This window comes from Eretmochelys imbricata, chromosome 2 (assembly GCF_965152235.1).
Source record: "Eretmochelys imbricata isolate rEreImb1 chromosome 2, rEreImb1.hap1, whole genome shotgun sequence".
Taxonomy (NCBI): domain Eukaryota; kingdom Metazoa; phylum Chordata; order Testudines; family Cheloniidae; genus Eretmochelys; species Eretmochelys imbricata.
In genome coordinates, this window is record NC_135573.1 from 121,987,235 (window position 1) to 122,012,444 (window position 25,210).

Consider the following 25,210-nt stretch of genomic DNA (forward strand, 5'->3'; position numbering starts at 1 on the left):
ATGTACATAAAACTTGGATCTAGAGGGACACTCTCCACAAGCATTCAGTCCTTTGGCAGCAACTGGCAGTCTTGGTAGAGAAACCAATCAGGATTATAGGGTTTGGTTTTTTTGTTACAATTACAATTTTTTTGTTACTGGAACTGGAAGGTGGCCACAAGCTCAGTTTGCACAAGCCACCAAGCAGCTTTCACGTGGTAATGACTGTTGGTTGCTACTGACTTGGACGGGATTTGAACTTAGAAGTAAAAGACTCTGAATCCCATTCCTAATTCTTGAGTCACTCAGGGGTGAATGCTCTGAAGAAGTTAGGCTCCTAACTTTTATTGAAATCAACAGAAGTTAGGAGCCTAAATAGAAAGTTAGGAGCCGAACTCCTTTGTAGCATTCAGCCCTTAATCCTCCAGAGGGGGCTTGCCTGTGATAGCAGGGGACTGGACTTGATGACCCAGGCGGTCCCCTCAAATTCCGTGTCCTAGGTTCATAAAGGGCTTCTAAAAGGTCTATTTATAGTCAATACTAGAGATGGGCATGAACAAACACTACAGGTTCAATTCCTCTGAAATTTGGAGCATTATGAATTGGCACCTGAAGGCTCAGACCCATGTAACTGAACACTTTGGTTTGCAGATTTATATTTACATGCCCAAAGTCTTTCATGATAGGGCAGTTCAACATTTTTCATTTAAATTTTGAATATTGATTAGTAAAAGAGACACATATTTCCTTGGAATTTTTGTGGCAATTTCCCCCCATTTTGAAGCCAGTTCTCTTTCACAAAGCGGACATGCCACAAACTCTCAAACAGGGGCAGTGCTGGGGGCAAGAGGGGCGGTTGTTGGAGCTATGTCCACTCCAAAATCTGCCTTAGCCCCCTACCCATAGCTACTCCTCCCAGCGCAATGGTCAAATGTTATGATAAGCAAGGGTGGCATGGTGTGGTATTACCACACTTGCTTCTCCGCTGCTATTGGTGGCAACACTGCCTTCAGAGCTGGGCAGCCAGAGAGCTGTGGCGGCTCATCATCAGCCCAGCTCTGAAGGGAACACCGCTGCCAGCAGTAGCGCAGAAGTAAGGATGGCAATGCCATGTCATGCCACCTTTACTTCTGCAGTTCTGCGCTGTTGCTGGTGGCAGCACTGCCTTCAGAGCTGGGCACCCAGCCAGCAGCTGCTGCTGCTGCCAGCCACCCAGCTCTGAATGCTGATGATGTTCAGGGCTGGCCTGAGGGAAAATGGCACCAGGCAAATAGGGGGGAGGGGGCAGCTCCCCATACAGTGACCCCTCCCCCCATGACTGGGGCACAATGGCAGCAGGAAGTGTGGGGTTGCAAAGTTTCCTGCAGCCAGGGGAGGTTCCCAGAAGTAGATCTGACCCGTCCTCAGGAGTGGCTCTTGCAGGGGAAGAGGAAGTCCTGTCCCCCACAAGCCTATACAGGACTAGCAGCTGCAGCCCAACACAAATGTAAAACCCTCCAGCTGGAGAGCCCCCAGCTGTGCCCCTCCCAGGTCTGGGCCCAGTTCTTGGAGGCTAAAGGAGCCTTGGACTGACTATATGCGTGGGGGGATGTTGACCATGGAGCTCCCCTGACCAAGGCGCCCCCTCGACTATGGCGCCCTGGGCAGTCACCCACCCCTAAGGCCAGCCCTGACGATGCTACCGATTCCTTTGCTGAAAATCACAACAATGGATGGATGGTCCTCAAGTGAAATGTCTTCTCTGCGGTAAGTAGTAGCTCAGTCTTCGTACGTGCGTTTTTTTGTTTCATAATGTCAGTTTTTCACTGGTTTCTTGGAAACCTTGAGAAACACTTGCCCCACAATGTATGTTTAAGAAATTACATCTTGATTTTTGCTGCCTGTCACATGCTGTTTTTGTGCTTTATTGGTAGTGCTTTATTTATTTTGTGCTAGTTTTGCATTAATTGGCAGTTTGTTTAGTTAAGAACCGAATTGCTTTTGCTACTTTTACAAAGACTGTGACTCATGCGGGTGCACAACAATTAGAGCAAGAGTGAACCCCCCTCCGAAAAAAAATCTTTAAAATGTTTCTAATTTTCTGGTTGTACGTATTTGATTGGGTTTTGATTTGGCTGGAATGGAAATATGGGCTCGATCAGCTAAGGAAAAGAGGTGTACTTAGTTCTGGTTGGTTGTTATTTATCTTGTTTCAAATAGTAGTGTGTGCACGTTGTTGCTTTGGTTTTTTTGTGTGTGCAAATGGCTAACTTAAAAATATAATACAGTATAGTCTCTGATTTAAAGAAATTAGCCATCAGTATTATTTAACCAGTAATTTCCCCCAGAAGTTTGCGTGTTTATTGTTAATATTATTAGTATTAGCTTATTTATTTATTGGCTTCCTTTTTTTTCCTATTGATTTTCTGTGAATAAATGTTGCACCAGTGAGCTGCCAGAGATGTAGTTTAAAACTGATCTGTCTGTATATATTTTTCTTCTCCTTTTGAGGAGAACATAGATAATATACACGTTTAAGTGTGTATTGTTAAACAAATAAGTGTGTGCGCCCACAAGATGTATAGGGCAGCCCTGCAATTTTCTGTCTACCCCACCTCAGCCCCCACACCAGGAAGAGGTGGTGCTGCCCCTGTTCACTAACCTATGTGGTTCCACTATGTCAATTTATATTGAGACACAGTTACAAAATGCGTGTTGTACGTCTTTTTCTGTCCTAGCACTTCACAGAGGATTTCATGAATGCTTCTTATACACCCACAGCTAGTTCTGAAGCATGACTCAGAATGGAACCATTTACTAAGCCGTATTCCAGTTCACATGCACACATCGATATTCCCCTCGGAACACTGCCATTCCATAAGCAGAAAAAGAACACATGAACTGTGCATTTTGAGTCTGATTAATTAAAGATTACTATTTTAGAATTGAACAGCAGTCATATGTCGCTTCTGGTAAATAAATAACACAGTATGCACACTCAGGTTTCACCAGCTAGCACTATAGTATGGGAAGTCACCCAGTGGTGCTGATGCAATTAAAACTACATCGAGAGAATTAAACAGCAGACCAGATTAGACATACTTTCAGTCAGGTGTCAGTCCAAACTCCGCTTTCCCCCTGCTCCCCAATCCCTAATCTCCCCTTCCCTTCTGCTCCCGAATATTGCTCTCTTCATTCTACTGTTGGATTTAAAGAGAGGACTAACACTTTGCTAGTGTCAAAAAGGACTTTACCTCTAGGCATACCTCAGATGTCCCTCATTTTAGCCCCAAAGGTACCTACTTTCCAAGCAAATCATGTGTAACAGAATGAGTCATTTATACCAGAGGAATGAATCCTGCAGTATTTTAAGTCTCCCATGTGGATAACATATTTTTGGGCTCTGACACATTAGAGCCCACATTTGGGCCTTGGCAGGTTGACATGAATGCCTCCAGGACACTACTCTAAGGTATAATATGCATTTATAGAAGGGTGATTGCCTATTATTAATATTTGTATAACCATAGTACCCAGACCATCAAGACCAAGGTCCCATTCTGCTAGGCATCACAAAAGCAGATATAAAGACAGGGTTGCTGCCCGAAAGAGATTACAGTCCAAAACTACTAGTGACACATTAAAGGTGGGAAGACAGAAATATACATATATAGCTTCTGTACACACTTCCCCACCAAAAATAATGTAAATGGATCAACTGAACAACATCTGCCCCTCAGAGCCACATAAATAGATGATTTCTTGTATCATCGTAGCAGATGTGGGTAGGGTGACCAGATGTCATGATTTTATAGGGACTTTGTCTTATATAAGTGCCTATCACCCCTTCCACCCCCATCCCAATTTTTTATACAGTACTTACTAATCTGTTCATCCTAGATGTGGGTACTGAAGAGAAGTTTGAAGCAGGAGTGTGTAGTGGTTCTTAAGGGATCTGTTCAGAAAGGGTCACTACTGGGGGACAGGTGTTAGCCCCTAAGTCATTCTATTCCTTTTTTTTTTTCTTGTTTGTCATTTGGATATTTAAGAATATACTAAATAACTGGGTTCCAGAATTATTAAGAAGACAGAAGTGAATGTGTGAGCAGAACAACAGTGTGCATCAAATTATTTTAAAGTTCATTTTGACATGTTAAAAATAATAAAGAGAAAGAGTTAAAGAAACCGAAAATTGGGCCTGTCTTTATTTGTCAGTTATAATGGGGTTTAACTGAAAACTTAATGCTTCTGATTGGTGTTTAACTGAGAACTTCATGATGGGAGACATAAGTGCAATGAATTCACTTTATTCCACCATCAAAATATTTAGACAACAGCATAAACTGTCTGGGCTCTGTAGTGGGAGCCAGAGGATGGAGGTTTTCTTGCTGGGTAGAGAATAACCACTGGCACCAGCATGAAACCTCATTGGGTCTAGACTATTTCCAGAGTCCAGCGGAAAACAAATGTCCTGGCTTTTTTATCCTGGTCATTGAAAGTAGCTGCAAGGCAAATAAAAGAAAAAAAAAAGCTTCATTTTATTAATCTCTCCTTCCTCCAAACCATGCCCTCCACTGAGATTCAAAGTAAAAGAATACTGGGAAAGTACGAAGGATAATCCTATATGATAGTATGTAGAGCGAGCCTGCTGGAGGGATTGCTTACCTGATGCTTGTGGGAGGTCTGAATTGCTACAATTTGCCCCAGAAGTGCTTCTGCTTGTGTTCTGGTACTTTGTGTCAGTACCTTCAGAGGGAGTATCTTCAGTGCCAGGATCGCTTGCTAAAGTACTCTGACCCGCAGAAGGAAAGTCCAAGCCACAGGTGCACTGTGGATAAAGTCCATTTTCCGGTGAGGCTGTGGTATAGTCAACCGCTGCACAAAGGGGTTCGCTCCACTTCCTAGGAGATTCCCTAGATGAAACCCCACAGCCCACACAGTTGTTCACTAACTCAGGGTTCACTGGGAAGTGATCTGTGTTCTTTCTCTCCGTCTCCTTCATATGACTACAGGTGCAATGGCAAGATTTCTGTAGGTATTTGTCTGAGGAGGCATGGATGCAGTCCATTCCGCATGAAGGATCAGAGCTATAGGAGCCTGCTAAATCCACCATGCTCTCAGTACCTGTGAAGCACTGACTTAAGCTATCATTCTCCCCCACCTCCAGTGGCTCTGAAAATGGTGACACGGATTTACTGTCAGGCCGACTCAATAAATGTAAATAACCATGGGCATGGGGAGCTCTATCTACATATTCGTCTTCCATGGGAATCTGCCTGAAGTGGTCATCCTCAGACTCTGTTGCTAAAGACAATGTTGGGATATTCTCTCCCAATTCATAGTGGATTGTATCTGGGCTGCTTTTTCCATAGAGAGTGTGCCCATTTGGGCAACCCATGTCTTCAGAAAAAACATAGTAATCAAGGGCTAGCAAACATATTCCTTCAGAAGGCTGAGGACTCGCAGTGTTCACCATGTTTGTATTAACAAATGGCTCTCTGGGGGATTCCTAAACAAAATCCAAAAGAAAAAAATGTTTAATAAGCAGGTCATCAGAATATTATTTTTCTTAGAAGAGCAGAAATGATAGTTAGAGAATTTAATATTCTTGCATTGTAGTTGCTGACTTAGAGCAGCACCCCCTACATTTTTGACCCATAAAATGTAGTTCTGCTTGGATATGTGACAAGGATCTTACTGGACAGGTCTGCTCCTTGTGTGTATTCAGAGTCAAATTTGCTCCCGTGAGTAACAAAAATAAATTTTTAACTGGTTATTGCTCCTGTTGGCTCTAAAGAGCCAAAACAGCTAAGAAAGAGTGAGTTAGATTCTATTCTTCCGTCTGTCTCATTGACAGAATTGTTACTAAGGTCCAATCAGTCACACCTGAGCGAGCCCATTGAAGGCAATGAGGTTTGCACAGACAACATTGAGGGCAGAAGCTTTATTAATGGTGGTGATGCACGAAGAAGGAAGAATCCAGGTTGGCTTACAGGACTCAGGGTGAGCTTGCAAGGCAGAGAGTTCAAAAAACATTTACTTGTGAACTGAGCACGTGTGACCTGGAAATTGTTGAGACAATAAACACGGAAATCCATGATGCCATTTTTACAGTCACTTTTCAGAGCAATGCTACACTTTAAAGCACAAGAGGTTTTCCTCTCAACAATGGGCTGTTCTTTAAAGTTTGATGCCCAGATCTAACCTATACTAGATTTGAAATCCTCTAAATTCTAAGGGCCAAATTCTCTTCTTTGTGTGAAACTCCACTGAAGTCAATGTAGCAGTGACCATTTTCCTCAGCAGAGGATTTGACCTTAAATACTCTCCTTCATTTTTATAAAGGAAGGGCTGATTCTTCTCTTACTTACACCAGTTTTACACACCTTCAAGTCCTCTGACATGAATGGAGTCACTCCTGATTTAGACTGAAGTCAGAGAAGACTCAGGCCTTATATGTTCAGTGACCTTTCCCACAAATTCCCTCCATTTTTTCATTTGACTACTTTCTACAAGGAGTGTAAAAATGGCATTTACAGGAATTTTTCTGGGATTACCCAATGATTAAAAAGCCCTAGTACATTAGAACAACAAACAATTAACTGAGCACTTCTTAGAAAAGACACCAAAGGCTTAAAATAAAAAGGAATAGAAGGCAAATAGTCCCTAGCGTTCAGAAATGGAAAAGAATAGCTATTTATGAAGAATGCAAAGAGAGGTCCTTATCTTCTAGCTATGTAGAGTGGGGGGAAAGAATTCAAACGGTATGCCATTTGAATTCACAGATTCAATGGACCCAATTCTGCTGTCAGTTTACCTTGAGTGTCACTCTCATAGGAGTTACACCCGTGTAACTTAGAGCAAAACTTGGCTCATTGTCTACAGGAATTAAAGCCAGAATGCTATCAGTTCTCTGTCCTTTGTTGCAACTACCTGATCACCTATTAGTGTCTTTGCTTGGGTGGTACAATAGTTACTGAACGGTGGGAGAGAAATCTGTGGACTCATTTGTCTGTACTAAGTGTCGAGGCTGCCATGAGGGTCAGGAAAGGAATTAACAAAGCATAACCACAGTGAAAACTTTAGAACATTAGAGTTTACCTTCGTCCCTTTTATTTGGCTGCATACTTCATTAGCCCAGTGTTGTAGATCTGCTGTAGGGGAAACAAAATAATAGCTATAGTGTTTAGCAGGCTTTCTTAAATCAATCACAGATCAAATAATATAGTTATCCATAATCTCCTACATTAAATTAAACCTAACTGTCCAGATTGTTTTTATTGACTCTGCTCAAAAGACCAAGTGGCTGTCTAGCTGAGCATTCATTATAACTTGAATTGGATACATCCTTATGGAACAAATGTCTATAAGGTCCTAAAATAGAATGTGGTTAAGCTATGTTCCACATCAAATGGGACTTTATTCCTGGTCACATGTCAACGAGTTATGACTGGCCTCAGATCGACCCAGTTGCAACCATACAATTGGTTAGTCTATTTCAAGAGGTGTCACATGAATGGCCCAAATAGCAATGAGGAGACCAAAGGAGGAACCCCCTCCCACGCCCGCATACACACCCTGAAACCACCATAGGATGGCAGTTTTGAATATAGTCTCTTCCGCTTAATCGGAATGTGTTTAATTGGGAAATGTACTAAATTAAAACATCTCTGAAGGAAAAGGTTTAAACTCAGTGAGGCTTTATAACAGTGACTGCTGCTTTATGGGGACAGTAATGATAGTTTATGGGGATTTTGTAGTGCTAGGCCGTGTGTGCTTTTTAATATCATGCTGGTTCTCCGTGTTTGTAGAACAACTGGAACATATATCAAGTAGGTAGCCACTGCCTGGTCTTGGCCATTAGTTTGTTCCATTCAGGCCAAGTACACACACCTAGTATACACTCCACTGTAGATACTGGCCTGCAGAAACTGGAAGGAGGCACAAACCTGATGGGGCTCTGCAGAGCCCAGACAGCAGTATTGCTATTTAATTGGTATCATCTGTCAGTCTGGAATTTCTCTTAAAGGGTATGAAGGGCCACTCACTGGAAGGGGCTGCAGAGTGATGGAAATCCAGATTAAGAGGATTCCACTATAACCTCCGCTGAATCGAAAATGTTTGGTTACCCTTAGGGTGACAGGAATTTAGTGTGGAAGTGGTAGCCAACTTATAAAAAGCTATTTAAAAGTTTATTTAAACAATGCAGGAGAAGAATGGCACAAAAAACCCAGGCAGGTGGGGCTGAGGAAATGAAAGGGGAAAAGGACAGATGAGAAAAAGATTTCCATGAGGAGGAAGTCAATGCAAAAGGAGTAATAACAGTTTGCTCAAATCAACTAATGCATAGAGGTTAAAATGAGTTTCTGCAGATGCATCAACATCCATGCAGCAATCGCTGCAGCATTTCCCCCATGTTAATAATATTTAATGCCATTGATAATACATGAAAATCACATTTCTCCACTATTACAGAAATAGTGTATCAAAATGTTGACCCTAGTCCAAACAATAGGCTTGATCACATTCTCAGATATGTGATTGTACTAGTGGCATGCCGTGACAGTTTTAGTAAGGCAGTCCAAAATTGCATCTTCCATTCAGTGTGACCTCACACATATGGTGTGTGTGAGGTTACATTGTGCAGAAGACACCATTTTGTTTTACAAAATTGAATCCTCCTTGGGGTCTGAACAGAATAGCCCTGGGGGCAGATCTGGTCCACATGCTGCCAGTTGGATAAAGCACAGCTGTCAGGCATGCAGGCCACACAATACATGCCTTGCATGCATAAACAGCACTCCACTGGACTGTACATTAGCTAAGATCTAATTTTGACAAACCAGTTACTGCACAATAGTTGATTTGACAGGGTACCAGAGCGATAAGCCTAATACATTTCTGTACTAGAGAAAAGGAATCCAAAGTCCTGCTTTGTACCAGCTAAAATACATAAACTGTAGAGCATATAGTTTTCCAACCAATGCATGTGTTTTTAACCTGATGAGTCCCACTAAATTCAAATCACACAGTTTAAACCTCTACCCATAAAAATACAGATTTCACATTAAGTTGAATTCCTAAAAATCATTAGCCATAATGTACCTGTCAGTGCTTTCCCCTTATTTTTGTAACATACAATAAGTATGATAATGCTGGTTAATATCACAAAGAGGACTGGAACAGTCAGAACATACAAGATCTTGTTTGTTTCTGTAGGATGAAAAGAAAAATCACATCAGTGTGCAGCTTACACTTAGCAATGATACGATCCTTGCTTACTTTTCTTACTTGGATGCAGTAAGATGTTTCCATTGGAACTTAGATTTCTAAAATAACCCCGATAGCTTTATAACACATTATGTTGAGTAACAAGGAGCCTGATCAAGCCCATGCTTTACAATACTATCTTTAAAAGAACTACTGATTTAAATGCTGAAGACAGACCAATACAGGCATGCCCAAATTTTGCTGAGTTGAAGGGTTCATGTGTAAGCTGCCAGGAGCCCAAGAACTATACTTGATTTGCTTGAAAAGGCTCTGAAAGTAGTCTCTATGAGCTACACAGGCCCCAGCATGCCAGACAGCCTTCGGTTCAGAGCATGATGGCTCACTGCATGCTGAAACACATAGTCTCGCTGGGGCAGCACATCCACGTTAAAGATAAAAAGGGCAATGGGCCTCATTATCAGACATCAAGGGCTGCCTTTGACTGACACTGTATCCATCACTAGCAACAGTGCACAGACAGAAGTTGGTGCTTTTTTTAAAAATAGTTAAAAATGAGAAGAATGCAAAAAAGTCAGAACTGCAACTGTGATGGTAGTTAACAGGTATTATAACAACAATCTCATCTGGTACGTAATTTCAATAAAAAGTATAAAGCTGTATACAGCTTGAACATAGACTGTAGTTGTGATTTCTCACAAGGAGCTTCAATTCAGAATGGCATAAAATAATCTTTAATACCAAAATATTTTGAGGCGGATTTTCAAAAAAGGCTCAGAATTGGCCCAACTGCTTTCTTTAAAGCCAGCTTCAGTGGGAACAGAGTTATGCCAGCACTGAGCCCTTTTGAAAATCCTACCCTATACTTTCTGATGGATAATTATGTATGATGAAATATACCATCTTGTGGTTGTACAGACATCGTAGTCTCCACGCAAACTGCATCTGACCGATCAGTCCCAGGAGCTCCTTCTGCAGTTCCCAAAGCTGTGCAGCTACAAAAATAAAGAAAAAAAAATGCTGGATGATCATGTAGAGAGCTGGCAATGACACCCACATTTAGGTTGCCTAACACTTTCCATTATAAGAGATTCTTGGAGCCTTTAATTTTTAATAATCTCTACCACCTCCATTGTTTTCCTTTGAAATTTGGCAGGCAGAAAGCCCTCAACATAAAGATTTTCTTTGTCCCATAAAATTCTATTGAGGTTTTGTGGATTTATAAACTGTTAACTGCCACTATGGCTTTTCCTCGGCTTGTGTTCCTCAGGAAAATTGTGTCAGCTTGCCAAAATAAAAGGAACATTCTAAAGTGTCAGGCCCCAGCCTCAACGTGATCCTGCACTGGGAACATGTGGGAGCTGCTGGAGCAGCTATAGTGACGGGAAGGGGTGAAAGCCAATGTAGGCTCACCACTTTTGACTCTACACACTGGACTTGGTGCATGGCTCCGGTATCCCAACTCCCTTTCCAGTACCCAGGGCCAGGAGGAGTGGGAGTAGGAGAACTGAGGCCAGGCTCCTCCCAGCACATGGCCTCAGCAGCCCATTTCCCCCCTCTTGAGCACCACCTGGGGCACAAGCCTCCTACTTCTGAGGCAGGGGAAAGAGAGAGAGAGAGAGAGAGAGAGAGAGTCAGGCTAGGCCAGGCTTCCCCTGACCACTCCCGGACTCAGTACTTGGTGTCAGTGGCCGATTCCCCCCTCTGTGAGAATAGCCTTCTCCTGCTGCTCGCTAATAGAGTTAGTCCTGTAACTCAAGTAGTAGCAGTCAGTGTTGAAGGTTCAGGGTTCAAAGGCTGTTGATCACATGCTATGGGGGATTGTTACAGTTGTACATAGCTGAATTCGTTATTTTTCTTTTTTAAAAATTAGGAAATTACATATTTAAAAATTAGATTACAAGAGCCTTACTTAGGGTGCAAAGTCAAACACTCAAAAGGTAGGAAATGCCAGATTTACATTTGCCTGTGGAGCATTAATTCAGCCCCCTTGTGCATATGAATTATGATACCCTCTTTAATTGCATGATCACATACTATATTTTCCACAGGATCCAGGCCTCACTCAGTGCACAGGTTAGATGAACAAGGGGGACAGAATTAAGGATGCACAGACAAATGCAAATCTGGCATTTCCTATCTTTTGGGTGCTACACTTCGCAGTCTAAACATAATTCTTTTAATGTAGGGTTTTTTTTGTATGTATGCAGTGTGTGTTATGTAATGGTATGATCACATACATATCCATCTAAAGGGCACTATCTGCTTTCACTTCGTATTGTGGTCATTACGAAAGGCTGCCCTATTTGCTCTATAGTTTTAAATTTGTATTTCTAATTTATATTTTAAACACATAGCATCTTCACTAGTTTGGTCCCTGTTATGGTAAAGCAAGTCTCTTTGTTATATTATATTTTGCTTAATTGAGTAGCATATCCCAGAAAGGGGCCACCCACTGAATTGCTTTATGTCTACCAAACCCACAGGCACAGAGAAGAGGGTACTGGGAATGCAGGTGATGCTATGTGCAGCTGAACTGCTTCATCTTTATGAGAGGTTAAATCTGAAAAAGAGAACAAGCAATGAATGGGGAAAAAAAGACAGAGAACAGACAGAAGGCTGCAGAGAAGGAAGGATGGGCCAGACAACTCACAGGAGGTATAACAGTAGCCACTGTAGTCAGTGGACACTGCTCCTGCCGTGTGATAGTGTTGGTCTTTATGACCTAGATTCATGTCAGGTGACAGGAAACGAACATCCATTTCTTATCATAGCTTGTGTGTGTTCATGTCCTTATTAGATCAAAACAGATGAAAACAGGAGGAGAAATGAGGAACAGGGGAGACAAAGAGAGAGAAAAGCAGAATTAGGAAACAAGAGAGAAGAGAAAGAGAGAGTGCAAGCGAAAGAAAAATAGAGACAGAAAACTCCTCCTCCATGAAACAACCCCCCGTCAGACAGAAAAAAGTGCTCTCAAAAAAGCCATCACAGGCACAAGGAAGTGGCAAGAACAAGAGGGAAGAAAGAGCTGAATCAGGACCAAGGTGAGAAATGTATAAAAAGTGACCAAGGGCAAGAAGAGGGGCACGAACTGACCAGAATGCTCTAGCTCAACAGTTTTGTTGCAATTCACTTCCCTTGCTTTTCCCTGGTGAGGATCAAGCTCTGATGTGAGAATTCCCATATTTAAATCTGCTCTGGCAAAGCTGCTGATCAGTGTGCTACAAAGAGAGAAGCTCCCTGACAGTCCGTTGAATGTTCCGTTCTTCAGCTGAAAAATCAATTTGTCCAGGGCCTCTTACAGCTTTGTGGTTATCTCACAGTTATGTTATAGGAGAGGTGCACTTACTTGGTCCAGGATTTACACTCATCGGTGGATGAAAAGATGTCTGAAAAGTACCCCCAACGGCATGGTGCACACACCGTATCCTTGTCTCGTTGCACTGTGGTAGAGGAAACAAACAGCATAACTGAGCAACTGTAATTTCACCTCAGACTTGGAGAAGATTTTTCCCCCCTGAAAATCCTTCCATGATGAGGGAGATCTTACATTATATTAAAGGAGGCAACTGGAGTTAAATCTGAGCAGAAAGTAGTGGTAAATGAGGTCTGTATAGAGTCAAAACAAGAAACAAAGAAATGACAGGAGCTATTTGCACAGCTCTGGTGAAAAAACAGTGTGAGGAGCTAACTCCATTGTAACTACCAGTCTTGTGTTAAAAGAAAAGGAGTACTAGTGGCACCTTAGAGGCTAATCAATTTAGTTGAGCATAAGCTTTTGTGAACTACAGCTCACTTCATTGGATGCATTCAGTGGAATGTCTTGTGTTAATGCAGTTACATTATGTCAGTTACTTATACCACCACTATTACAGAGCCACAGTGTGGACTCCATAATTATGATGGGTGTTCACAATACCAGCTATTGTGGAGAAGAAATCATTGTGTTGAGTCCAGATGCAGCACTTACTTCTCCAGCAGTCAGTCCTGTACCATTTTTACGTTGTTCCCGCCACTTGGAATGGTCTCCTTTCTTACCAATGTCCAGTATAAACCTGATTTTGACCCCCTCTGATTTCCACTCCCGAAAAGCAAACGAACAAACCAACCAACCCACCTCCTTTTAGCCTGAAATTTCACAGCTAGTCTGATGTCAGAGGTGATTTGTTTTTGTCACATCTGAAGTAAATCCATAAAACTGCTTGAGTTGTAATACATACGTAACTACTACTCTGTTAATTTTCAAAAGGTGTTCATAATTTTTACCTTTGCCTAATGCTATAAAATTGAACTTAGCATGGTTCATTCAGTTCAACTTAACCTGAACACTGAGATCACAATGAGAGCATATGCGTGGGGATGCTTTTGTGAATATTGGAGTTACAATTTTTAAAGTTAATCAGAGTCAAATTCCTTAGCGTTCAGAGTGCAGTGAAGTCTCCCATGACAATTATAGAATTCATGATAAAACTTGCCAGGTCCACCTCAACGAAGAGATTTTAGTCAAAATAAAAATTCTCAAGTTTCTTCCTTATTTTGGGGAAGTTCTATGGCCTGTGTTATGCAGGAGGTTACAAGAAATTATCACAATGGTCCCTCTGACCTTGGAATCTCTGACTGTATGAAAGGCAGCCTTCAAAACATAAACAGATCGTGACGGTTGTACGTCAGTTATTATACCTACAACACACCTCTCCCACTCACGTTGGCCTGAGATCCCAATCAACCCTCTCTTTAAAGGCTGGGACGCCATTCCTCTAGATATCCACTCTACATATCTTACCAGGATGCTGAACGCCAAATCCTAGAGCACATTTTGTATTTCGCAGACAGTAATCACAGTCTTCGTTACAGTGGTATCCCAGTGTACATGCACATTGTCGCTGGAACGTGCTATTTCCTGGATTCACTTCTATTAAACCTTTCCCTAAATGAGAAAGCAGATGAAAGTAAAAATCTCTCCTTCAACATGATTTGGGATGGCCAGCCTCACTCCCCCATGTCCATACTGCTTGTGTGTCAGATGCAGAATTATTCTTGTTAGGCATCACATTAATATTTGAAGAGCATGGTAGACACCTGGTTTGTATGAGAAGCCTCACTGTTTAGAATCATAAAGTGACATCATTTTTATTGACTTCAGTTGGAGCTGAATTGAGCCTTTACACTGGGGAAACAAACAGACTCAAGAATTGTGTACACCTTATGCTGGGAAGGAGCGGGAGGAAGAATCTCTATGTGCTCACCCATAATACCCTAGTGCACTGCATTGAAGATTCACTAGTGGTGGCATAAGGATTATGGTTGAGATTTTCAAAAGAGCCTTGGGGGATTGAAATTTACTGGGAGTTGGGCATGCATCTAACTCTCTTAAGGTCCTTTGAAAATCCCTCTCTCAATTATTATTTTGGTGAACTAAATCATAGAATATCAGGGTTGGAAGGGATCTGAGGAGGTCATCTAGTCCAACCCCCTGCTCAATGCAGGACCAATCCCCAATTTTTGCCCCAAACCCTAAATGGCCCCCTGAAGGATTGAACTCACAATCCTGGGTTTAGCAGGCCAATGCTCAAACCACTGAGCTATCCCCCCCCCTGATCATAAGTTCTAGATCAGGGATAGTCAATTATTTTTGTCAAGGTCCAATTTTCTTGATCAATGTATAGTCAAGGTCCAGACTCTAGAGAAAATAATAAAAAAAACCCAGATAATGACAATAAGTAGTAAATAAAAAGATTTCAGGGTGTGTTCAAAAGTGTCTGGTGGTCGGGATTTGCGCCGTAGTCTGCCTATTGACTACCCCTGTTCTACTCACCCATCCTCGCACTTCAATTGTTTGGACTCAAAGTTACGAAATGCCTCAGTATGAACAACTCACCCTCATCACATATTTTGTGTAGTAAACATTTGTCTTCTTCATTCCAGACATCCATATATTCGTTTGGGCCACAAGACTTGCACACAGTCTCAGAAGTGGCAGTGCATTTGGCAGATACGTACTTTCCTGAACAAAGAGGAAAAAAAACACAGTCACTTATCACTCACTGATGCTCTCTAAAGATAATAGACCAAATTTAGCCCATGTGTTACTCGACTGATGCCACTGAATTTAGGAAGGTTTTTGCCTATTGTCATCCCAGTTCCTCACTCTGGCCTCAATTTAGCAAGGCATTTAAGCACCTGAGTGACTTTAAGCACACGAATAGTCTCACTGAAATCAGTGAGAGTCATATCACTGTGTGTCTCCAGCACTGAAAAAATCTCAGACAAACCAGGTATCTTGTGCATCTTTTGTTGAAGTCAGTGGTATAGGCTGGGGACTATGCACATGCTTTCAATTATGCATATTCTTAAAGGTTTGCTAGGAGCTGTGCAAATAGACTCATGGACAGGGCCAATCAGAGGGGGAGCCAGGAGAGCCATTTGGCCTGGGCCTCAAGCTCAAAGGGGGCCTCAAATTTAGACACTTGTTAATTTTTTGGCATTTGATAAGTTTCACAACTTGTTTTTATGTGCATCCCTATCGGACCAGAAAAGCATTTGTTAAAAAAATATATATATATTCAAATTATGTCTCACTCTTTTTTTGGTGCCGTATTTTGTTTTCATGTGTCATCATTTTTTATTTTTATTATGGCTAGGGGACTCAAAAGCTGGAAGTGGCCCAGGCCGCTCTGGGCTTCTGAGAGGGCCTACTCATGGACTAAAAAAGGCAAAATGACTTAGTGACCCCATACTAATATCATAAAGAAGATTTTCATTTTTAAAAAATAAGAGCACTAGAATATATTTACCTGGCTCACACTTTGTGCAGCACCGTCCAGAATACTCATAGTGTTTCTCACTCTCACAGGCTGGAGAGATTTGTAGTGATAACTGGGAAACAGAATGAGAAAAACAATACCTTGAGAGTTATTCATGAAATAGTTTTAGAAAAATCCTACTCATGCTTCTGATAAGTGGAAGGAAAGCTCCACTAATTAGTTACAACACTTCACATTGCAAAATAGTCAATATTACGCAGCACAGACAACGTACGTTTCATTATCAAAAGTCCTTTGCAGACAAATTAAGTAATAAACTTGATAATATCTACTCATGCAGAGCTTGACAGCCATGTGAGAAATAAATATTGTAACATGATTGTGCAATTTATTATGCATTTTTGACCTCTTCTCTTACCCAGTAACCCATCTCCCCCAGCTCACATTTGAACCCCATGAACAGCTTCAAATAAGCATTATTTTAATAAACAAAAAGCAAACAAACAAATAAAAAGCAACTGAACAGAAATACTTCCTCTTTCTCCACCAAAATGAACCTAGCCCAAGACTCAGGTCTAGCAAGGTTTAATACTGTATCAGTGACAGGTTCAAAGTCCAACATTTGGCAACCTGGCGGAGAGCCAGAAACAAGTGATTTAAACCACTGAAAAGGAGAAGTTCCCAGCTTCCCACTGAGATACACAACATGGCTTCAGAGGAGCCTTAATTACAATGAAATTAAGCAAAAATTATAGCATCCATAAAAAATGTGTCATGTAAGAAGCATATAGAGAGTACACAGCAGTGTGGGTATCTTGTTTTTATCAGCACAGAGAATGACTTGCACAACTCACTCCTACCTTTGCCACCCGAGAGTAAAGCAGCCATCCCTTTGTTAATTATTGCTTTTATAATGTTTAAGACATTTCAAAAACCTTATTTATAGTGATTGATTCTTCATTGTACTTGGATGTAGCTGCTGAAATATTGTTTATAGAGCACTGGAATATTTCTTTGAGGAAAGCATGTTGGCATTCCTGCTGCTGGCAATGTAATTCTTTCGATATATAGCATGTTATAAAAGCACCCTGTGCTCAGCTAGAGTGAAATTTATATCAGGTTCCATTCCCCTGCTCACGTCTCTCCTTTTGTTTCCTCCTTTTGTTCCCTTTCCTCCTTTCTAGTCTCCGGTGCTTTGATATCCTTCTCCCACTCTGACCTTGCACCATCTGACCTTGTGGGTCTTGTTGCTTGGAATTGCCTTCTTTCCTTTTGTGCCAGTTTTTGTCCTTCTCTTGCTGAAAGGACACTTATTTCCATATGACCCACTTGTTTTGAGTTTGAACCATGCTCTAGGGCATTATTTCTGTGTCTTTAAACTGTATGAGCTGCATCTGAATTGGACTGTAAGATCCTTAGGTCAAAGACAATGTCTTTGTGTATGCTTGTATGGGGCTGAATGCCACTAGTGTCTGATGCCACCAATAATAAATAATAATAATCCTGAGGCAAATTAAGGGTCCAGTCCTGCAAACATAGTTCTTTTGTCTCATTGTTCCCTTGTGCTCCCCTGTTGTCTCTGAGGTTTTACTTAGATTGTAAGCTCTATGGGGCAGAAATCATCTTTTCTGTTCTGTTTGTACAGCGCCTAGCACAAATGGGTCCTGGGCCATGACCAGAGCTCCTACCGCAATATAAATGAATAATAATAATTATAGTTCTTACTATTTGCACCCCCATGATACTTTCCCCCTGAATAATTAGCATTCAGGGCTGTGTACGTTCCTGGCAAAGTGTTAACTAGACCCATGAATGTAGTAAAACAGGCCTGGCCAGCCTAGTGGCTGAATGACAGTGCGGTTAACTATCTTGTGGACAATGTTCTAGCATGTTCTTGCAATCTATTGAATTTCTGGCATTACGTTAAAATGGTTGTATTTGGTAAAAGGCCAAGCTATCACCAGCTAAGGATTGTGACTTCACTGCAGGATCGTGCAAGAGATGAAGGCTGTGATGAATATATTCTTATTCACAACCATCTGTGAACGTGGCATACAACTGGTCGAGTCACTTGGGTTTTGTGCAAAAAGTTCTTTTCTTCCTTGTTTGTTCCAGTTTGAAAGTTCCTCTTTTGATGGGAGACTTAAAATTACTGAAATGCTAAACAAGGACAAAGTCTTTAATTTTAAGGAAGGATATGGAAATTTATTTTAGAACATAGAGCCAAAGGGTGGGGAATCATTTTTTAAAATAAAACAGCATGAATGGACAGGCAACCTATACAGATAACTCTTCAGTGGTTCCTCTTATATTTGGAATCAACAGGAAGAGCTGGTTATTTAGTTACCTGTTCTAAAACAGGGGAGCTATACATAACACAGGTGCTATTGTTACATTTACAGTATATTCTCACCACAGCTATTTATCTATCTATATACATGCATTGTGACAATCAACACTCCTTTTTATGGTGGGGTCCTAGTATTTAAAAAGCCTTGCTGTTATCTTCTCTTATTTACACTTCCAGTGAGGTAAACAGTAAAATCACACCAAATTTCTTACATTTCTTACATTTCCTCAAATCAAACGGAAACCTAGCCACATAATGGGGTGTGAGTGTGAACTGTGTCCTAGGCTAGAAGGGACTCTGGATCGATATCAGATTATGCCATAGGCCAGTGGTTCTCAAAGCCAGTCCACTGCTGGTTCAAGGAAAGCCCCTGGCGGGCCGGACCGGTTTGTTTACCTGCCGCATCTGCAGGTTTGGCCGATCGCAGCTCCCACTGGCAGCGGTTCACCGCTCCAGGCCAATGGGGGCTGCGGGAGGCGGGGTGGGCCAAGGAATGTGCTGGCCGCCCTTCCCGCAGCCCCCATTGGCCTGGAGTGGCGAACCGTGGCCAGTGGGAGCCGCGATTGGCCAAACCTGAGGACACGGCAGGTAAACAAACCGCTCTGGCCTGGCAGGGGCTTTCGCTGAACAAGCGGCAGACCGGCTTTGAGAACCACTGCCATAGAGCATGTAATTTAGGGTGCAAGAGAAGATAAAAAGCTAAATGAGTGCAGCTGGGGAAAGGAGCTTTTATTTTAGATTGTGTTTGGGAAGTCTTAGTCCTTGCTATCTCCAGGTAAGGAGAACTTCTATTTGTGAGGCAGCTATACTTTCAAACTGACAGAAGACTTTGTATAGAAGTCTTCCCTGTCAAACTGGGGGGTTAGAACCTTTTTATTTTTTTTAATGGGTTGGATATTGCAAATCTGTATTTGTAAGGGGTACCTTTTGTGAGCAATCCCAGTGCAGACAATGGAGCTACTCACGGAAGGGTCTGCAGAAGGATTGTACCTGAGCACCAACCTGCACATAAGCTTTTTTTGACTGCGGGAATCAAGCTACTTTACTTATATGGCCCTATCGGTGTAGTACCTGACCACCTCACAGTTTTAATGGATTTATCCTCATAACACCCATAGGTAGGGAGGTATGATTATCCCTTTTTACAGCTTGGGGACAGGGGTACAGAGAGACCAAGTTACTTTCCCAAAGTCACACAAGTAGTCTGTGGCAGAATGGGGAACTGAACCCAGGTGTCTGGAGTCCCAAACAAACAATCACCGGGCCATCTTTTCTCTCTGCCAGTAATAATTCTGTACATATAAATTCTGATTATTTTGATAATATACACAGTATTGGTATGTGTAGAAAAAGGGTCAAATTTCCACAGGTGGTTGTACATAATCTTACAAATATCAAATAAAAAATGAATAAAAACAATCTGGAAACCTAATCTGAAATAAATTCAGCAAACTCAGTCATTTCTTTAAAAAGAAAAGGAGTACTTGTGGCATCTTAGAGACTAACAAATTTATTTGAGCATAAGCTTTCGTGAGCTACAGCTCAAATAAATTTGTTAGTCTCTAAGGTGCCACAAGTACTCCTTTTCTGTTTGCGAATACAGACTAACACGGCTGCTACTCTGAAACCAGTCATTTCTTTGCCAGTCTCAGTATTGGTGAATCTTTTCACTGGACCTTATGGATATATGAAAATTAACATTTAAAAGAACAATCATATTTTTAAAACATTTTTCATGTTTTTAATTATAGGATAAACACAAGTTTTTTGCTGTAGTCCTTAAATGTAATCCAGTCCGCCTGGTCAAATATACATCATCTCAGAACTGTGTCCATCTCCAATGATGGACAGCACGTAGAATTAAGAAACATTTCCCTCTGGTTTTCATAAGGCCCTGATTCTGCAAAGCACTTCAGCACACATGAGTAGTCGCATTGACTTCACTGGGAGAATGGATGTGTTCAAAGGTAAGCATCTGAATGAGTGCTTGCAGACTCTAAGAACTTTTGCTTTAATGAATCATGGGTATAAAGCTGAACTGTGTTAGTCAGACTTTTAAAAGCACACACAGGTGCTTTTGAAGGGGGGACTCACAGAATTCAAATTCCTGCCTTCAGGCTTAAAGAAATATTTATTTTTAGTGCTGTTGAGCAATCTGATGGCAGCAGAAATTGTGTGTCATAGGTGCTAAAATTACTTTCTCGCTCAAATGAATATTCAGACAGACATATCAGAAAGAGAGAGAGAGAGAGGATAGAATTGCATGGGCCCCTTTACTTCAAAAGAAAAAAATCTGGAAGAACAAGCTAGGGGGTTTCCAGTATTTTTTTAAAATGTCATTTCTTTCAAGAACCTGAGGCTCACTGTGGATTGTTTGTGATATTCTCAGATTTGTGAAGCTAACATTTGTTGAAAGTGTAGTTATAGATGGTAGGTAACTATTTAAAAATGGCACCTTCTTACTCAATGTATCTGCTCCCAAAGGGCCTTCAAATCATAGCTGACCATTTTACTGACCAAATCACATTTTTACTTCTTTTTGGAATGCAGACCTAATGTAGAAGCGTGAGCCATGTTGTATCCTGTCTCACACAACATCAACTGATTTTTAAACTCATGAGCTTGGTATTAATAGTGACATTAAAAGCAGGAGAAACTGTTTGATTGTCCGACCCTCAGTTGTCCAAGAAGCAGAACTCTGGTGATTCTACTGTTCTTTGGGCATGAGTGTCTTCACCCAGAGGATCAGGATTTGCCCAGTGACGTCAGACCAATAGCCATTTAAACCAGCCATCTTGTTTTCCAGCTGGGACTGGCTCTGCAATAGTTTCTTCTGTTTAAAAAATACATTTCTCCCCTCTTCAGAGACAAGAAGCCATCCCTTCACATTTAAAAGTTTTGTATCTTCCATCCTTTTTGTCACATTGCTAATGTTGCTTAACAGTTCCTGTCTTCCTTCGGCAACAGTCCTAAGCTGCACCACAGCAGCATAGATCTCTTGCTGTCTCACAACAAAACACAAAAGAACCAAAACCACCCTGCTGCTAGGAGTCCGAAACTGATGATAAATGTTTGGTTTTTTTTTTAAATCGGCATCCAAGTCATGTATGGCTGAACTGTAGTAATATGCTGACTCAAATCATGAAGCCCTAATGTGAAATCAATGGGGAACTCTACCTTAATACAGATGGCACAATACAGCCTCAGGTTTCCTGTTCCTAATGGAGACTGATCTGCTTGAGCAATTCCAACTAGTGATTCACTAGCCAAAAATATTATTTTGTTGGAGGAGGCTTAAAAGCATTGGTAATTTAGTAGGGCTACTGGTCATCTCTGCCACTTTCCTGATTCAAGGACCACTCAGCAACACCACCTGGGGAAATATTATCTTATTATTTACAGAAGACCTCAATTATATTTTTACATCTTAGAGATTAAAAGGAGAAAGATTTATACTGAAAAGGCATAATCCAAGTTAGACAGACACACATCCTTCCACACAATCTTAATTGACTGCTGATAAAAATCCAGTCACAAAGCACATAGATGACTCTGGGCAGTTCCAGCTGTTCACTTGAAGGGCTGTAATTCAGATTGTGAACAAAATGGTTTTTGTGATGTCAACTTTCCAGTGACCAGTAAACCACATCACATAACCACCATCAGATGGTAAAACAGAGTCAGGAAATGCAAAGGCGGAATGAAGACTGAATGCTATTTCACTCTTACAAATGAATCCTTGGAAACTTGCTAGATCTTGAAACCTTCCAGACCCAAAGTGGTAAGAAAGAACATAGGGTAAAAACAATCATTAACAAGGAAAATTTAAAAAATATCTATAAATTGTTGACAGGTAATGGAGAGATGCACTGAAAAAGTCTAGTTCCCTAATGACTGTATTGCATACTGTAATTTTTCCTATGGGCTCTTTTTAACAAGCAGCAGACAGCAAATCCAGTTATGAGGGATTACCTGACCAATGACAGAACTCTATCAACAGGAAGAACCATAAACTAATCACAAACCCTCCAGAGTTATTTCTGTTAGGCATACTGTGCAAAAAAGAGCAGAAGTGGTGGCACTGACCAAACATATCTTATAATGATGGGGGAGGGCAGATAAGAACCTTGGTAGGTTAGATTAGCTAAAACAAACAGTAGATTGATCAGTGTTGAGATGGCTACAGTTTCTGTGAATTAACTAACCGTACTTTAGCTCCTCAGTGGAATTAAAAACTCCCCATCATATGAGTAGCATTCATCCACCATATGATTATCATCAGATAACAATCAGACAGGTGTCAATACACAAAACACATGTATATATATATATTTAATGCTTATCTTGATTCACTGGGTTGTTTAGGGAGTCTAAATATTGTTACTTTGCCTACAGTAGTGCCCAGAACCCTTAGGTGAGATCATGCTGCATTATGGGGGTGCACTATATACAGACATAGACCTGCCCTGAAAAACCTAATGTTTACATAGATAAGACAAACAAATAGTGGTAAGGAAAGAGAGTTGAAGTGACTTATGAAATAACACAGCACTGTAAGGGTCCTCTGTCTAGTGCCCTATTCACTAGAGAAGGGGATCCTATGCCAAAAACTCTTCAAACCCAATAACAAACCTTTCAGTTTCAAACAGATGGATGTCGCATGTACTGGAGTATGCCAGAGAATGCCCCAGAAGCAAAAATGCACTCTCTTGGCTGCTTTCAGCCATAATGGTGACTAATTCTCGCCAACCACAGTGACATAGTAGTGTTATTTAGTAGTGTGTTAGATGCTGCGGCTGTCACTGGGTGCTGCACTCTCTCATCCAGCGCACAGCCGGCTGGCTTTCTGCTGGGCCTAGCTCGCTGCTTGTGCTGAGCCACACAACTCAAGTGGTGAAGTTTCATCTCATGCCGCCAAAGCTCCTCTTGTCCAAAGAGAGACAGGCACATAGGGCCAGTTCAGAGCGACTGCAAAACCTGTAGCCCCTGGGAACCACAAAATCAAAGCCCCCCCCGGAGCTCCCTCTGTACTCCCTGCCTCACAGGCAACCTGGCCCCTGTAGGGCTGGAGGGAGGGGGTACATGGGGAATTCTCTCCTGTCTCTGCAATGAAGTTGGTAGGTGGGCAGTGATTAGTCAGGTCCAGTGGATAAAAGCTTGGCTACAGGTAGGACGGCCAGATGTCCCAGTTTTATAGGGACAGTCCTGATATTTGGGGTTGTTTTTTATAGGCACCTATTACCCTCCCACCCCAGTCCCAATTTTTCACACTTGCGATCTGGTCAGCCTAGCTACAGGACTAAGGAGAGCCAGAACAGCTGTGGGGGTTCCATTTGAGGCCTCCTCACGTCTTCAGCCCAGGCTGGAGCTGCCCGATGCTCAGGTAGAGGGCAAGGCCCCCCCTGCTCCAGCTAAGACTCCCCTGCCTCTCCTCTCTGAACCCTCTCCCCACTACACACGCACACAGCCAGAGTCACCCATCCCTTTGTGCTCATTTTTATTTAAATAAAAAAAATTCAAAACAGAATCCAAAAATTACAATCACTAGCAGGACAAATCACAGTTACAAAAAGAAACTGCCCCCCCCCCCCTTTCTAATGGCACTTTATTTGTTTTATCCAATTGCTACTTCAAATGTTTTGTGTTTCTCTTCATTTAATTTTTATAAAAGGGAAGCAAAGTAAACTTTGGCTCATATTCAACAGCTATCCATATAAAGAACTTCTCACTTAAATTAGATGAGTTAAAAAGTCAGGCCACTGAACTTAGTTGTCCAGCACGTATCAGAATATATCAGGATATCATTTGTGACATACTCAAATGACAAGAAACAATTAAGTAACACAGAAGACAAATAATAATGGCTGATTCATTGTGTTTCTTTATAATGCGCTGTCTAAAATTCTAGAGATGTTTTAAAAGGAAGTTATAATTACAGCTGGACAGGAACCTCTTGATGTAGTGTTTTTCAGTGGAAAATGCTGATTCCATGACCCCAATACTTTATATGGAAAAGTATCAGTTTCAAGCAAACATTCATTGGGAAGTTTTCTCAGGTCCAGAGCAGAATTTCTGGTCCAAATTAGACAGAGAGACTCACACTAGCCAGCCCTAGTTATAATCAATTTTTTTAAGCTTCCTTAGGCATTTATTTTACCACAGAGTCCAGACATCCTTAGGTCAAGGCTAACAAGGCCTAAAATAAATACATACAAAAAGGAGAGATTTGCAATTTTTTAAGAGGGTGGTATCTGAACTAATAAAGTTTGGGAACCAGGCACTAGACCATGCTACCTGTAAGCATTTTTTCTTTTTAAAATGATTTACTTTTAATCAGACTGCTTGCAATTATCTGTCAAAATATTTTTTTAAAAAGCTACAGATTATCAAAGCAGGGGGTTAAAAAAAAATAAATCACAATTTTACTAGTATGCTTCTACAGCAAAGCAACAGAGAAATGAAACTCCCAAAGCCAATATCTTGTAAAGCCTGCATGGGCAAACCTATTTAAAATAAAAAAAAAAGTATAAACAAAAGAACTGAAGCTCTATGTTTTCTTCTTTCAGTTTATAATTAACATACAATTTAGGGTGAATAACCTGATCCTTAAGACACTGGTGTTCACCTTAAAGAGGCTCCATAGAGTCATCATCTACTGTGATAGGTTCCTGCTCTGTTTTATATATGTACAGTATAGGTGTTATTTTTTGCTTACTTAATCAACCGAAAGTTATGGGCTTGATGCAGGCATTGCTGAGTAGAACTCAACGTCTATGTTGAAATGGATGTCAGACTAAATGATCATAGTGGTTTCTTCTGTTCTTAAGGTCTATAAATCTATATATACACACAGAAAATTTAACAGATGTTATTTGGGAGTGTTGGTTATGTACAAAAAGCAAAGATATTT

The 25,210-nt window shown here is 41.2% G+C and overlaps 1 protein-coding gene across 1 annotated transcript in view; it reads right to left on the reverse strand.

Annotated features, from left to right (window-relative positions):
- Nucleotides 1-25,210, reverse strand: part of TNFRSF11A (TNF receptor superfamily member 11a) — a 34,560-nt gene that overhangs the window by 2,805 nt on the left and 6,545 nt on the right. The window contains exons 2-7 of the mRNA XM_077809146.1: nucleotides 15,981-16,062; nucleotides 15,065-15,190; nucleotides 13,970-14,113; nucleotides 12,536-12,629; nucleotides 10,087-10,181; nucleotides 9,064-9,171 (exon numbers count right to left, since the gene is read on the reverse strand). Of these exons, the coding sequence (XP_077665272.1) occupies nucleotides 9,064-9,171; nucleotides 10,087-10,181; nucleotides 12,536-12,629; nucleotides 13,970-14,113; nucleotides 15,065-15,190; nucleotides 15,981-16,062 (649 nt within the window). The remainder of the gene's footprint in view (nucleotides 1-9,063; nucleotides 9,172-10,086; nucleotides 10,182-12,535; nucleotides 12,630-13,969; nucleotides 14,114-15,064; nucleotides 15,191-15,980; nucleotides 16,063-25,210) is intronic.